Source organism: Aythya ferina, assembly GCF_964211825.1.
Source record: "Aythya ferina genome assembly, chromosome: Z".
In the NCBI taxonomy this organism is placed as follows: Eukaryota; Metazoa; Chordata; class Aves; order Anseriformes; family Anatidae; genus Aythya; species Aythya ferina.
This window is the reverse complement of record NC_140299.1, coordinates 22,859,472-22,874,127: the sequence shown is the minus strand read 5'-3', so window position 1 is coordinate 22,874,127 and position 14,656 is coordinate 22,859,472. Positions and strand designations below refer to the sequence as shown.

The 14,656-nt window shown below is 35.4% G+C and overlaps 1 protein-coding gene across 7 annotated transcripts in view; it reads right to left on the bottom strand.

Moving 5' to 3' along the window:
• Positions 1 to 1,082: 1,082 nt before the first annotated feature.
• Positions 1,083 to 14,656, bottom strand: part of ERBIN (erbb2 interacting protein) — a 121,770-nt gene continuing 108,196 nt past the window's right edge. For 6 of the 7 annotated variants that reach the window (XM_084503552.1, XM_084503551.1, XM_084503553.1 and 3 more), the window contains 6 exons: positions 10,653 to 10,796; positions 9,749 to 9,880; positions 7,855 to 8,064; positions 6,632 to 6,724; positions 5,897 to 5,971; positions 1,083 to 3,728 (listed from right to left, as the gene is read on the bottom strand). In XM_084503552.1, coding sequence (XP_084359678.1) covers positions 3,621 to 3,728; positions 5,897 to 5,971; positions 6,632 to 6,724; positions 7,855 to 8,064; positions 9,749 to 9,880; positions 10,653 to 10,796 — 762 coding nt within the window. In that variant the 3' untranslated portion in view covers positions 1,083 to 3,620. The remainder of the gene's footprint in view (positions 3,729 to 5,896; positions 5,972 to 6,631; positions 6,725 to 7,854; positions 8,065 to 9,748; positions 9,881 to 10,652; positions 10,797 to 14,656) is intronic. The other variant, XM_084503556.1, reaches the window with a different exon arrangement.

Here is a 14,656-nt window from a genome sequence, read left to right as displayed (position 1 = left end):
TCACTCAATAGCCTTTGTACATCTTATTAGAGCACTGAAGTGATTCATTTTACCCCTGCTTCTTGACTTAGTCTTTTTTTGTTGTTGTTTTGAAATTCTGAAATTTAACAATTTGAATTTGATAATAAATATTAAAACAAAAAATTGAAATTGAACAATGAAATTGAACTATTGAAACTAACTCATTTACATCAGACGTACATGTTAAAAGACTACTCTCTCTAGAAGAGGAGCCACTGGCTAACATAGGTGATTTCACTGCAAGACTACTTTATTCAGATAGAGGTTATTTTTGTTCGTTTTTTGTTTGTGAATAATCTGGTCTTGCAATTAAATCAATTTGAGCAGACTCCTGTCACACTGAGATGCATGGAGCATTAATGGATATTGATAGAGGATTAGGGTCTACAGAAACAACAGATGAATAGACTTGTGTCATGGAGAATTTCCTAGAAGTTAAATAAGTCAATTACGCACAGCTTTAAAGAGCATTAGTTTATTATCTATTCTCCATGTGTTACCTCAGAAACAGTCTAATTATATACAAAAATTTGGAATGTTGAATAAATGCTGATCAATAAAAACATTTCATAGCTGTTGACAAGGGAAAATTTCTAAACAAACAAACAAAAATCCCCAAATGATAAAGGTTTGATTCTGTGTGTTGCTTATTGCTATGTTTGTGTTCATAGAATGCTTTCAAGTATATACACATTTTTTAAACTCCAGTCCAAAAATGTAACTCAAAAATATTTACATAATAAATATGTGGGAGACTTCATCTTTTCATTACATCAGTTGAACTGATTCTTTAATGAACTATTCAGAACAGAAAGAATTAACAGTTTGCATCAACTCACTGCCATGCTGAGTGACTACTGCTATTGATGGATTTTTTTTTTTCCCTATTTAAAATGTAGTTTAAGATGCATTCAAAATGAAAAGTGCTGATACTGTCTCTTGTCCTGCTGAATCCTGGCTGGACTAGTTCGGGAGACATCCTTCTCCCACTCTGCAGAGTCATCTAGCTTGACATGTAAATACCTTTACACACAGACACAGAAGGAACAAACACGTATCAATCCATTAAAAACTCAAAAGTTTACTGAGTAAAATCAGTATAATTCATGTTTTATTTCACGGTTAATTTGCTAATTTAACAAAGACAAGCTTTGGCCAACTGTTTCCACAAGAAGTACTAAACTTCTTGCTATAAATCCCCATTACTACAGTTCTACCATAGCGAAACACTTCCTGGTAGAATTGTCATGTGATACGTAAATCTGAAAATTAAGTGACATAATATAGTTTAAAACTCTGTTAACATTAAAGCAAAATACAACACGGTACAATTCTTCAGTGATATACTCAAATGTACTGTAAAACGTATACAAAGTCACAATGTACACAAGATCAGTAAAGAATCAGTTCTGCTTTTTGTACTTTCCCTTCCTAAAGATACAGGTTATGTAGAAGACCAAGTTAATTTAGAAGTTGTCTGTATGCATTCCCTTTAAAAGGCAGTGTGTGATAAAAATAACATGATTAAAAGTAATGAACATGTGATGTGAACATTTTCCTTTTTCAATAAAAAAAATAAACAACAACAAAACATCTCAGAGAAAGGGAACGCTGAAGCCTGCCATTATATAGCTATGTTTCTCATTCTTTTCTTTAAAGATTAACAGCACACAGAAAATAAGTGAATTTTTATCAAAATACAGCACATTTCTGCTAATATATCAAAAAAATTATTTCCTATGTAAATATTACTGAAAATCAACTAAAAAGAATTAAAATATACAAAGAGTTGTTAAAGGGTTTCAATTAAAATTATTAGAACTATACACAGTACAATAAGCAATAGTTAACATCTTTGAAAGAAGTGCAATAATATTTGAGTTCACTTATTTAAGAAGTACTGCCTATTTCTGCTAGCTAAGTATTTCCTCTCTTTCAGCTCTTTTCCCCAAAACTAAAGGAGGCTGGTGTTTTTGCTAGCTTTATTAAAAGAATTTACTTTTGTACACATGGGTGGAAAAAAGTAACTTATATCTGTTTCAAACTACCAACTTATATGCAAATAAAAATGAACTGCAATAACTGAATATTGCTCCAATGACAGGCTAATCATTAGCCCTGATTAAAAACAGTTACTGGTCTTCTATGGCACTTTTCCCTGGTCCATAACAACCGTGTATTAATTATGACTGCAGATTATGCAGTCTTTATTCAATTACAAAGGAGAAAGAAAAATAAAGTTAATGTTTCTGGTAAACAAAATTAATACAAGCATAATTGAATATTTTATACAGTAATAAGGAACAAAGGCAGCCTGTGGTAAATCACTATTACATTAATATAGTTAGAAACCCTTTAATGACTCTGAAGTGTCTAGTTCACATTTAATGTTACCTGTAGGAACAGCCCTTTAAGAAACGTCATTACGAACTGGTGGGTTGTAAGTACACCCTCCCTTTGCTCTCCATCTCACCACAGCAATTCTCTGTCTCTGTTCAAAGTTTCACAAACTTGCTTTGGTTACCTAGCGCCATGTGTATGGTTTCCTTTTTGATTAACAAGGCAATGCAAAGGCCAAACTAAATCAAGATGACTTTCATAACCCTTTCTGCATTTACTTTGTGTGTGTTCAAATGTGTATTACAGGCAACAACCTTAAAAACTGGCCATTTCGGTTTCATTTTAAAAATATGTAAGTTTAAAATGGAGTACTTTTTATAAAGATAAAAGTATCACCATTTGCACAAAACTGGGGATTTCCACAGCACAGAAAAACCTCTGGGCACATTTCCACAGCACAGTTGAAAAAAAATTGTGTATTCAAGAAAACCCAACTAAACATGAATCACACGTGGCAAATGAATATTCAATGACTACATAAGGAACAAATCCTGTAGAATATCACAAATTTGTAATTACAGTCTTCCTAAAAAACACCATAATCTTATATTGCATGTTCTATTGGTAGACGTACATTCCAGAACTAAACACTTTTACTTCTTTCTTGATTTCAGATTTAGATAGCAGATAGTAGTTTTACCTGACCTTTATTCTGTCCAAACAGCACCACCTTCCATCTACCCATTCATCTATACAATGTGCACATATCGAAGCCAACATTTCATATCCCCTGTTCATATCTACAGAAGTGGTTTCAGCAAAACACATTAATATCTGGTGAATAAAAATAAAGGCAATAAACAGCTACAGGACAGACAGCCCTGCCATCTGTCCATTGGCTACAACCTAGGCTTCTCAAAGCCTCGCACAAAGTTTAGTAATGTGTATGAATTATCCAAAAATAAACCTACCATCTGTACAAAACAACAACACAGGTTTGTTCTTGGAGGAGTGATCCTTAGATTGCTATAATGCTTAAAAACAAGTTTTTTCAGCATATGCATTTCCAAAATGATTTCCTGTATGTTCTATACAGTGGTTTATTCCCCTTTGACCACAAGTTCAGTATTTCATTTCCTGTACAAATTTTGATCATAATTCTTTTCAAGTTCCTTTCACATATAAAAATAGGCAAAATATTCAGTTTCCGTAAGTCCTTCAATGAATCCTGCTGGCTTTTTCCCCTCTATCCACAGTATTTATGAAGAAACTTCTCGCACAATGATGAGTTCCACCGCATTCTGAAAAGTCTTTAGCAAAGATACTGCTTGTCCATGATCAATATTTATGAAGCTGTATCCATTAGCCTAAAAAGAAATATTCAGAATTAAGAATGGCAGTCTCATATTTCATGTTAGTTTACTTAAGCTTAAACTAAGTTTTAAATAAATAAAAATCTTATATAAATGCATACAATAAAACACTGCTGATTCTCAGATTACATTGCTGATGCCAGTAGAACATTTAGGTGTACGCTACAAGGAATTAAACAGTTGTGTTAGCCTTGGAAGAATTTTACTCCAAAGATACTGAATATATTTGCACATAACCAAAATAAAAAATAATAAATAAAAAAAGAGCTTTAAACCATTAGCGGCAGGCATCTAACTCTTCAATCTGAGTATATCTATGCTAAAAAAAGAAAATGAAGAATAGATGGTACATCTCAGTTTAAACACTAGAAATGGCATTTGCGATAGATAAAAGAACTACTGAAGCCTTTAACAAAAAACATTCATGGCATTTTAGGCCCTTTTAGGGTTTTATTCCCCTTGCTTGCAGTTCAGACTGGACGCAGCGAACTTTTTTTTTATCTGTTCTGAGCAGAGTCCAGCAGTCAGTCAGGTTGCTCTGTGAAGTTATACAGTCTCTACCCACGGATGTTTTTCAGGACCTGTCTGGATAAATCCCCACGTAACACATTCCAAGCTCTGAGCTGACTGTTTTCAACAGGATGTTGTGCTTCAGACCTCCTGAGATCACCCCCAGCTGCAATTTTCCTATGACTAAGTACCTTTCTCATTCCTAAGACAGGCTTGGCTTGGCAAACACAGGCAGGCCTAAGCAGCCCACAGAAAAGAGGGAAAACATGGCTATGGTTCAACTTCTCAGGGCGTATTGCTGCTAATTCATATTCGGTCTGTGCAGTAAAATCTTGCCAAATGACAATTTGTCCAGTTTGAACTACTGCTGCTGCCAGCTGTGCATCCCACCTTTCTCCCAGAGGTGCTGCCCCTTACACGGTGACAGAGAGGCCAGCCGTGGTGTCACCAGAGAGATGACAGAGGTGCCTGCTGAGGCCAGTCATGAGCCTTCGCTACTCATTTTGGAGCTCTGCATGCTCATCCCATTATCTAACACCTGCTGTTGCTACCAGCTGGACTCTTTGTTATAAAGGCAGTAATTTTTAAATCTGTCTAGGGCTGCAAAGAAAGTTTAGTGTATAGACTGTTCAGAGAGCAGTAAGAGCAGTAACCACTCCAAGCCATCATCTGTACAGAATGTGCTAACCTAATATGCAACCGTATCTTAAGACTTGCACACAATTACCTAGACACTGGTCATTTAGGATCTCTCTATAAGCACTCTCAAACTTGTAATGTGTGTAGTATTAAAAATATGTTTTTATCAGAAGGCTAGCTCTGCAACTTAAAGTGTGGCTACAGCACAGTTGAAGTGTCCTGTTAACCTGTTCTCTACAACAGTAAGGCTTAGATAATCCCATTGTATACCTCCTTGACCCTTCCACAAATAACCTGCAAGTTCATTAGACAATTTCAAACGAATCTGACACAGGAGTGGTACTTAATTCCTATAGAAAAAGCCACACAGCTGCAGCCCAAAAGCCATGGCTCTTGAAAGAAACTATCTGGGGCTCTCCTGTGGCAGATAGGGTAGCCAGGAGGTATGGGCTGTCAGCAGTCAGGTATCAGTCATCAAGGAAGCGGCTTCTGCCAGTGCTTGCATTTGTCCAACCCCCGTCAGCTGGGGGAGAGGAAGCAAAGGCTGGCAGGAACTGCAGATTGGGGGCGGGAGGGGCAGGATGCAACAGATGTATGCAGCTGGGTAAAGGAGGGCATGAGGAGCTACTGCTCGTGTTCAGACAACTTGTTATTCAGAATACTGCATATGAATGACTACAAATTAAATACCTGAATGATGCTAAAGCCAAATGAACTCACTCATATTCCATACTGAATAACATAAGGACTATTATTATAATCCATGAGGACAATTATCAAAACTATGAAAAATGTTCAGAATTTGAAAAACGATCCAACTGATTAATGCTTCAGCCTGTATCACTTATCCTAATGTTAGATGGAAGAAAAAAGGATCATTACAGAATACTGATATGCTTCTAGAAAGATACTGGCAATCCACACAAAAATTAACCATTCTACTCTCAGAAAAGAAGCAAATTAAAAATCAACTGGTATATTATACATGATAGTTAATTATATGACTACAGTACCTGAATTATTTTATCACCAGGCTGCAGCAACATAGATGCTGGTCCTTCGGGCTGTACTCTGGTTACAAAGATACCCTTGAAAAACAGAGGCGTAAAACATTTTTGAAAACTTATTTCATAAAGTATGGTGTACAGATGTAATTCAAAACATCATTTCAATTTTCCATCTTAAATAGAAGAGAATGCAATACTATTTTATAGGCTTTAGTGGCTGCCATCCTTTTCTGATGTTAAATCCAGGGAAACTGCCTTTAAAGGAGTACTGAAGGGCAAATTCTGATCTGCCTGATGTGTAACTCAAGTCTTTGTTTAATTTGGCAGATGTATATGTCAAGACAAATTATCAACCACTGGAAATAATGCTGTAGGTTAAATCATATTCTCTTTTTGGAGACTTCCTAGGTGTAAACTCCGTAACTCATTATCTCAAATCTGTGGACTGATATCTGGAACGTTTTAAGAAACATTCAGTCAGAACAATACTTTGTGTTGCCATGTGGCTACACAGTGGTCACCCACTACCTTCATTTTTCATAAATAACTTTTCCTCACTTTTCTCCCACCAAGTCCTGGAGTGATTTGTATTTGGAGGATGGATATATATATATATATATATATATATATATACACACACACACATACACACTTACTTATATTTATATATGTCAATTTCCTTTGGTAAACACTGGAAACATTTGCTAATCAGAATGATTTTAAGATATATAAAATACTCACATCATCTTCAGGTCTGAATGGATTCCCTCTACCACCAACTCCTCCTGATATACTAAATCCAAGTTCAGGATCCTTGTCAATCCTCACTCGAATCTAAGTAGTTACAAACAAAGTTAGAAGAAATGGAACTTAGATGAACAAAAGCTTTTAAAAAGAAAAAAAATCAAAAGCATTTATCACAATTTGAGACAGTATTGTATCTCAATCTTAATTCAAACCAAGATTTCAATACAACGGCATATCATTGTACGTAAGTCCTGCCCTAAAATCACTGCTATTATAATCATAGTAATCTATGTAGATTTTAAATTCAGAGATATTGAGATATTATGTAAATGAATTTAATGACCCGAGCAAATGCACATGGTCATATGGAATAATTTGCTCTTCCTATTTCTTTGCTACTTCTGGCTGAATTTTAAATTAAACCTAGCTCCTACTTTCATTCTCCATTCTACATAATGCCTATCTATAATGTACATATAGATATACATTATAGATATACATATATCTATATAGATACATATAGATATAGATATACATGTATATCTATAATATACATAATGTCTACACAATGTCTATACATAAATTCTACACAATGTCTATCTTTTCTCTTGCCGGAAGAGTTGATTAGAAAACAATTTTACACAAAAAGTGGACATATCCATTCTAGCAAAGAAAGGCAGAAAGAAAAGCTCTCAGTATTTTCTCAAATAACAAAACAATACAAAGGAAACACCTTTAATACAAGAGCAGAAAGAAGGTTACCCACACTGCAAGAAACATTGGTTCAAACAAATAATTGGTTATGAGATTATAACAAATGGTTATGAGAATTTCTTACCCATTCTTACCCTTTTTTATGTCTAACATAAATAAAACAAATTATTATTATCAAACACGCATCAGATGCTCACACTTTTTTTTTTTTATTTTTAAATCCTGACTTTTGTTTACAGCTGCATACTTCTACAGTTGCAGATTTTTGAACCATTACAGAGAGCAATTAATAGCTGCAAAGTACTAGAAGTTGTACTGGTACTTTGAGATTTTCAGTTACTCATAAATACTGAGTTGGTGATTAATAAATGTAGTCAACAAGTAAATTTCTATCTCGGTACAAAGATGCAAGCGTAAGTTGCCGGTCCATTCTGTTAAAAATCTACCACATTTTTCTTTATAACAGACAGATGTCATGCATCCAAATTAGATTTCACTCTTACCTCTTGCTTTACCAATTCATGGCTTTGTCTGGGAGAGCACTGGGACTGGGCATAGGGAGGTTGGTGGGCAACTTTCAACATCAAGTAATCAATTAACTGTTCTCTAGATGGATGTCTTGCAACTGATGACTGAGGAGGGAGATGATGGACTTGGCTGTAGTTTGCCTGAGGTCTTTGAGGCTGGCACATTTGTCCATTTGTCAAAGGTATCTGAATAAAACATGAATATTCTTAATGTCATACATTCTATAAGTAACAATCCTCAATTCTTCCTTAATTATTTCAATATTTCTAAAGTCTGCTTTTAGTTTTAGCGACATTACTAAAACTACTGTTACGAATCATGTACAACTGCACTCAGTTTTCATGAGAGTCATCAGCTCTGACACCATGAGGATAAGGTTTAAAAACAAAACCTTATAGTGAGTGGTAATCTACCAGAGCAGACTAGATAAACACTTTTTTTCACTGAGTTACCAAGACTATTATTTTCTGACAATATAATTGACAGTATTGGCACTTGGTTGATCTTCTTACAGATTGCACTTTTATTGCATGAAATTTCCACAACAATTCCCAGTAGAGCATACACAAAACAAAAAAGCCCACACAACTACCATTCAGAAGTTATCCGCTCTCTGAGCATCTTTTGGTGATCACTTCACTCAAAAACCTTCCAAACAGATTCAAGATTTTAATATCAAAACTGTAATGATGGTATTTCCCATAAATGTTATTCTTTTCTTAAACCATCTGTTACTCATTTGATAGGTATAATCACAGCAGTAAGGTCTCAACTTTACTCAACTGTAAAGACATGAGGTTCATTCAAACCATTTCACTAAGGATGATGTTGGTCACAACATTTCTTACTGAAGCCCCAGAGCTACAGGGGGCTCTGCAGCTCCAAGCTGAGATGGGAAGCCTTTTCTTTCTTCCCACTCTTAATAAGCCTAAATAGTCAGTCATCCCTCCGTAGGATTCCCACACTCCAGAAATGCCACAGTCTCGAGTCTGCATATTTTTCTGCCTACTACTGTTATCCCACTAGTTAGAGGATACAAGGATACTAAGATACTCTGTTTCTCAAAACTATAACTGAAGCATGTAAATTTCAACCTTTAACCACACTAGGTGAATGGACAGAGAAACTAGTCTGTTAAGAAGAGTTTCTTTGTCAAAGTGATTCTGAGAAATGGGTATGCAAATGTGTGCATATCTTAGATTATCTACGGGTCAGACATATTCAATTTACAAGATTTTCTACTGTCTTTCCTGAAAATCTAAAGCATTATGGGAAAACTATTTTTGTTGCATTATCAGAGGTAGAGAGTTTACAGATGCAACATATATCAATAATGATCCTAATTCCCAATATTAACGTCTATAGAAATGTAATGAGAGCACGGATCATAAAAGGGAAGTCTATTGCTGCATCTTAAATTACACATATCCACTTAGTTTCACTGCAGTAAGTTCTGCCCATATAGATGGTCCTTTGACATGAATACAGAATGCCTTCTATGAATTATAGTTTACCATTGCAATTTCATCACAACAGATTTCAAGCTTGTTCTTTAAATGGTTTAATCAGCTTCAATCTGCTTCCCTGAAATCAATTGCCGTATTCCAATTTCCACTTGCAATTACTTATTTTTTCTGCACGTTTTTTCTTTCTAAGCCCTCAATGAAGGAAAATAAAAACTAACCCCCTTCATATAGGTAAAAACTTTGTTTTCCAAAACCAGGATGCTATTTTTCTTATACTACTAAATACCTGGGTGTAATCCTGTTTTATGTTTTAAAGAAGCCCCAGTTACAAGTGCTATCTCAGCATATGTTTATACAAACAATAAAAAATATATCCTATCCATTATATCATGTAGATAATTACCTGCACAGCTACTTTCTTCAGGCTGTCTGGAGGAACATCTTTGAGACTAAGTGTGGCAGATGAATAATTCTGCTTTCCTGAAATGAACACCTCATCTTGACATTGGTCTCCTGGAGTTGAAGCCTGGGGATACTTTAAACAGAATGCAACAGTATGAATGTCTTCGTATTATTCAAACAACTAAAAAGTTCTCATAAGATGCCCAAAACAAAACATTTTAAGGGTTTTATTATTCTCTATCTTTAAAAAACAAAAGAAACAAGCTAAAAAAATAAAAGAAAAACTAGCACATTTTTTTGTGTTTATGTAGAAAACATAAATCTTACTAGGTACGATACCATACCCAGAAGATATTGCATGATATTTACAAATATCAGCAACTGCAGTTAAAAGTTTTCTGATGAATTTATCCTGCTCACTATGGGTACCATAGCATCATTCAAGATGCTCAGAGTTAAGGAGTTGTTTCCTCTCATTTTATTACAAACCAAAGAAGTCATTTTCTTGAATGTCTAAAGTATCTTGCAATACAGTTTGTATCATTTGTTTGGTAAAAAAAAAAAAAAAAAAAAAAAAAGCTTAACATTTTGTTCAATTTTCAACACAGGTCAAATTCAGAATGGTAATCTCTGGTTCACAACATGTACAGCAAAACCAGAAGTTTTTATATTCAATAATACACAAAAAATAATTAGAAAACTCAATCTGAAAAACCTTACAATAAGTTAAGGCATATAAAGTAAAAGCAAAGTATTTTAACACCTATTAAAAATCAGGCACAAATTGTATTTTTCATTGAAAGTACTGTTCATCTCTAGAAGGATAACTATCAATTTAAAGGGCATCTCTCATATTTTATTCTTTCCCCCTCTAAAAATTGCAATAGCCTCCTGTAGGTACTCACTCGAACAATGTGCACACCAGAACCTCTTCCGTCTGCAACACTCAAGGCAACACTACCCTGGCTGCCATGCAGATCCCTAGAGCTGCCATAGTGAAAGCTGCTAACTGCAGCATAATTGGAATTAAAGGACCTAGACAGCATGCTCTGAATAAAGAGGGGACAGATTTAACACAGAGATTAGTGCAGCATGCATAAACCACAAGACATGTTATACGTAGACTAATACAGACATATTCCATTGTCATGCAAGATAAAAACCATGCAAGAACAGGACCACTGCGATGTATAAAACACAACTCAGTGAGTCCTACTTAACCTTTATTTACCGTAAATCAGCATGCAATCAACAGCTTACATGCAGAGTTACGTGTAAATAAAGTCATTCAAATGTTCATGTGTCTGGAAAAAAAACATTGGTGCACAGCTTGTCAAAATTTCTAAGGTTTCAATCAATTTGCAACATTACAAAGTACATTGCAGGAAGAATAGCTGACAGTCAAAGTACAAAGTACCTGTGGAAAACCATTTAATTACCAGTTGTTACTATTTTGTCTCATGTTTTCCCCCTTACTGGTACAGTACAAATAATAGCTTACATACACGCAGAGATCTAACAGTTTGGTTAAGCATTTTTGCTCTTGCAGTGACGTCAATGTCTACAACACATTCTGATAACACTTCATTCAACAATATGAATGAGATATTTGAAGATATTTGAATTCTCATTTAAAGAGACAAAGAGGCCTGCAAGAAACCCTGTGAGCATATCCCTGTGCCACTGTAGGCGACAAGCATGCCACAGGTTCCAAGAGCAGAAGTGACAGTGGCTTGGTCTTGAGCTCCATCACCTTGCAAACCTGACCTCCACAGTATTGGCAAGGGTAATAGAGAGAAAGCAGTGGGCATTACTGTCTTGCCACCACGGACTTCTGTAGTTGCAAGAATGTAACAAAATAAGAAGATGGCACAGAAGAAAAGGAAAATCACCCATCTCGAATGAAGTAATATTAAAACAGTGACATGAACTCACAAAAGAAATAACAATAATACAAGATACACCATAAAAAAAAATTCAAAGCAGAGCAAATTCAAAGTTGTTTTTATAAAGTTTCTAATTTTTCTATTAAAAAAAAAGAAAAAAGTATCAATAAAAATATATATAACTAGAAGACTGCAATAATTCTTACAAGTATAAATAGATTAAGGTGTTTGTCTGCTGACTATGCATATAAGCCTGATTTTGAGAAGCCCGTAGCCTTGAGGCAGACATTTGCTTTCATACTACTTTATCTTGTGAAACTAGAACAAGCTAATAATCAAAGTCTCATGTCTCTGCATATTCATTCTCCTCAGATGTTCTGGTACCAGTCATTAGAATCCCCCTTGGAGAACAGTATTTACTGGCAATACATGATATTTCTTGGTCAAGGCTCTTGAATAACCTCTCACACAATGATGTAGTGAGCATTCTTTATTCTCCTCTTCTATACTTTCACCGTTCTATAACCAATGGATGTTTCAAGCTTCCAGACAAAACTCCAGAATTTCTCCCCTCTTAGGAGGACAAAACTGTGTTTGGCCTTAAAGTCTCTTTTTACTAAACATCAAATGTGAAGTTACTGCTCCTCTGAATTTCAGTCCAAACACCCAGTAATGTGGATGCCAGTTTTCTTCAACTCCCTAGTGCCTCAAAGTATCTCCCTACACACACTCCACAGTTTTACATCTGATACCTTATTTGTAAATTCCTTATGGCTTGTTTGCACAATATATACCACTGCAACTGTTCCAAATTCTACAATACCACAAAAAGTATATCCTCAGTCTCCAGTGTGTCCCAAAAGTCACTGACACCAGTTTGATGTAGCTGTAGCTTGTGTTAATCCATACATTTTTGGTATAGAACAGGAACTAATAATACTCAAATATTTTCAGGAAACAAGACTCTTCACTCTGCTTATCTTGGAATAGCCTTAACTGGTGACTTATCATATAAGTTTTGGTACTAGCCTTTTTTTCTTTTTCCTCTTTTTTTAAAATAAATAAATAAATAAATAAATAAAATAAAAACCAGAACTTAGAATCAGTTGCCAGCTGAAGGTTGAAAACACTTCACTTGTCATTCTCACCTCAGCTATCTAAATTCCTATAGTTAAATGTAATTGGACAAGGTTTGCTCAAAGTATTCAGGAACACTTGAAATTAATGCTTGAAGCCTTGCTAAATAAAAGCATGTGAGGAAAACAGTGTTGTTTGAAATCTTGCAGAATTCTAGTAAGATACCAGCTTATCCTAAAAAGGGGAATCTAAACATTACAGAACTATTCTCCTTCAGCCATGAGAGAGGGGAAAAAAGGGCACAAATGTAGGTTTCTGAACATCCAAAAAACGTATCATTAACAATGTACCTATAGAAGAGTTACATATGGGGTATTACATGCAGTTTAAATGGTACTGGTCAAACATTTGCAGGGTTAAGACTTGTTTGTTTTCAAAATGGTCAATAATTTTCTTATTTTAAAGTGTTATTTATTGATTACTAAGCTCCATAAAGCATCATTCTAATCCACTGATGATTCAGTAGTCTGTTCAAAACAGAGAAAGAGAAAAAAAATCTGAAATCAAAATTTATAACTAATAGGTCCTGAATGCTACTGAGTGGGTAGCATTCCTTTAATTTATCAATGTCCAAATATTGTTAAAGCTGTGTTCTTAAAAACATTTAAGAACTTAGTTTTATTTGTGCATGGGCCTACTGAAGGCCCATCTTAAAGGATAAGAAATTCCTCTACCACACAGTAAAATGTGGGATTCTAGAGTTTTAAACAGACAATATCATTATTTAAATTCCTAAATGAAGACTTTCAACAAGTCTAGAAAATTATTAATTTACCATACATATTTATATATATTTACAGCTTATTATGATAGGCGTGGAGCACCTGCCCCATGAAGAAAGACAGAGAGATGGGGATGTTCAGCCTGGAGAAGAAAAGGCTCCGAGAAGACCTTGTTGTGGCCTTTCAATAATTAAAGGGGGCTTATAAAAAAGGTGGAGAGGGACTTTTTACTCAGGCAGATAATGATAGGACGAAGGAGAATAGTTTTAAACTAAAGGTGGAAAGATACTAGAAGGCACCACACTCAAGAGTGTGGTGAGGCCCTGGCACAGGCTGCCCAGAGAAGCTGTGGGTGCCCCATCCCTGGAGGTGCTCAAGGCCAGGCTGGATGGGGCTTTGGGCAACCTGGTCTGGTGGGAGGTGTCCCTGCCCATGGCAGGGGGTTGGAACTGGGTGGTCCTTAAGGTCCCTTCCAACCCAAAACATTCTGTGGTGCTATGATTATCATCACATATTATGTAGATAAATTGGCAATTCATGCTTGAAAAGAAGATATGATGAAAAGTATTACTGTAAAAACTCACTGTACACTAAATTTAAGAGGTTTGGGGGTGGGAGAAATTGGGGTGGTGCAGGGGCAGAATTTGTGGCATACTTTCCAACAGCTTACATATCCAACCACTAGAGAGCAGCTTGACATTTAAGTAAACCCTTTTCTCTATCTCAGAATAAAATATGCATTACATAAAATAAGCCAATTGTTTCTCCAGAATATATGCAGAATATCAACTTATATATGGTCTTATGACCTATATTCCCTTCCATGCAACCAGATGGATAATTTTAGCTCCTTGGAATATGGGCCCTTACATCCTGTCAAAGGAATGACAGATGCTGGTAAACTTGGCTGGAATCCACTGTTAATCATTTTTACTGGACTTAAAACAATCCTCTCTCTCTCCTCATGCAAACTAAACTCTTGAATATTTTTTTTCGCCTGCATCAGGTGAAAAGGTCTACAAAATAAAAAGAATCAGTTTCTCTAATTTTGACCAACAAGACAATGTTCGTTTCAGCAGGTTGACCCTCTGCTACCTCCCTCCAGTTACTAAATTTTATAGAAACCAAACAAAATGTTATTTCAGGAGCCTCACTCCCTCCCCC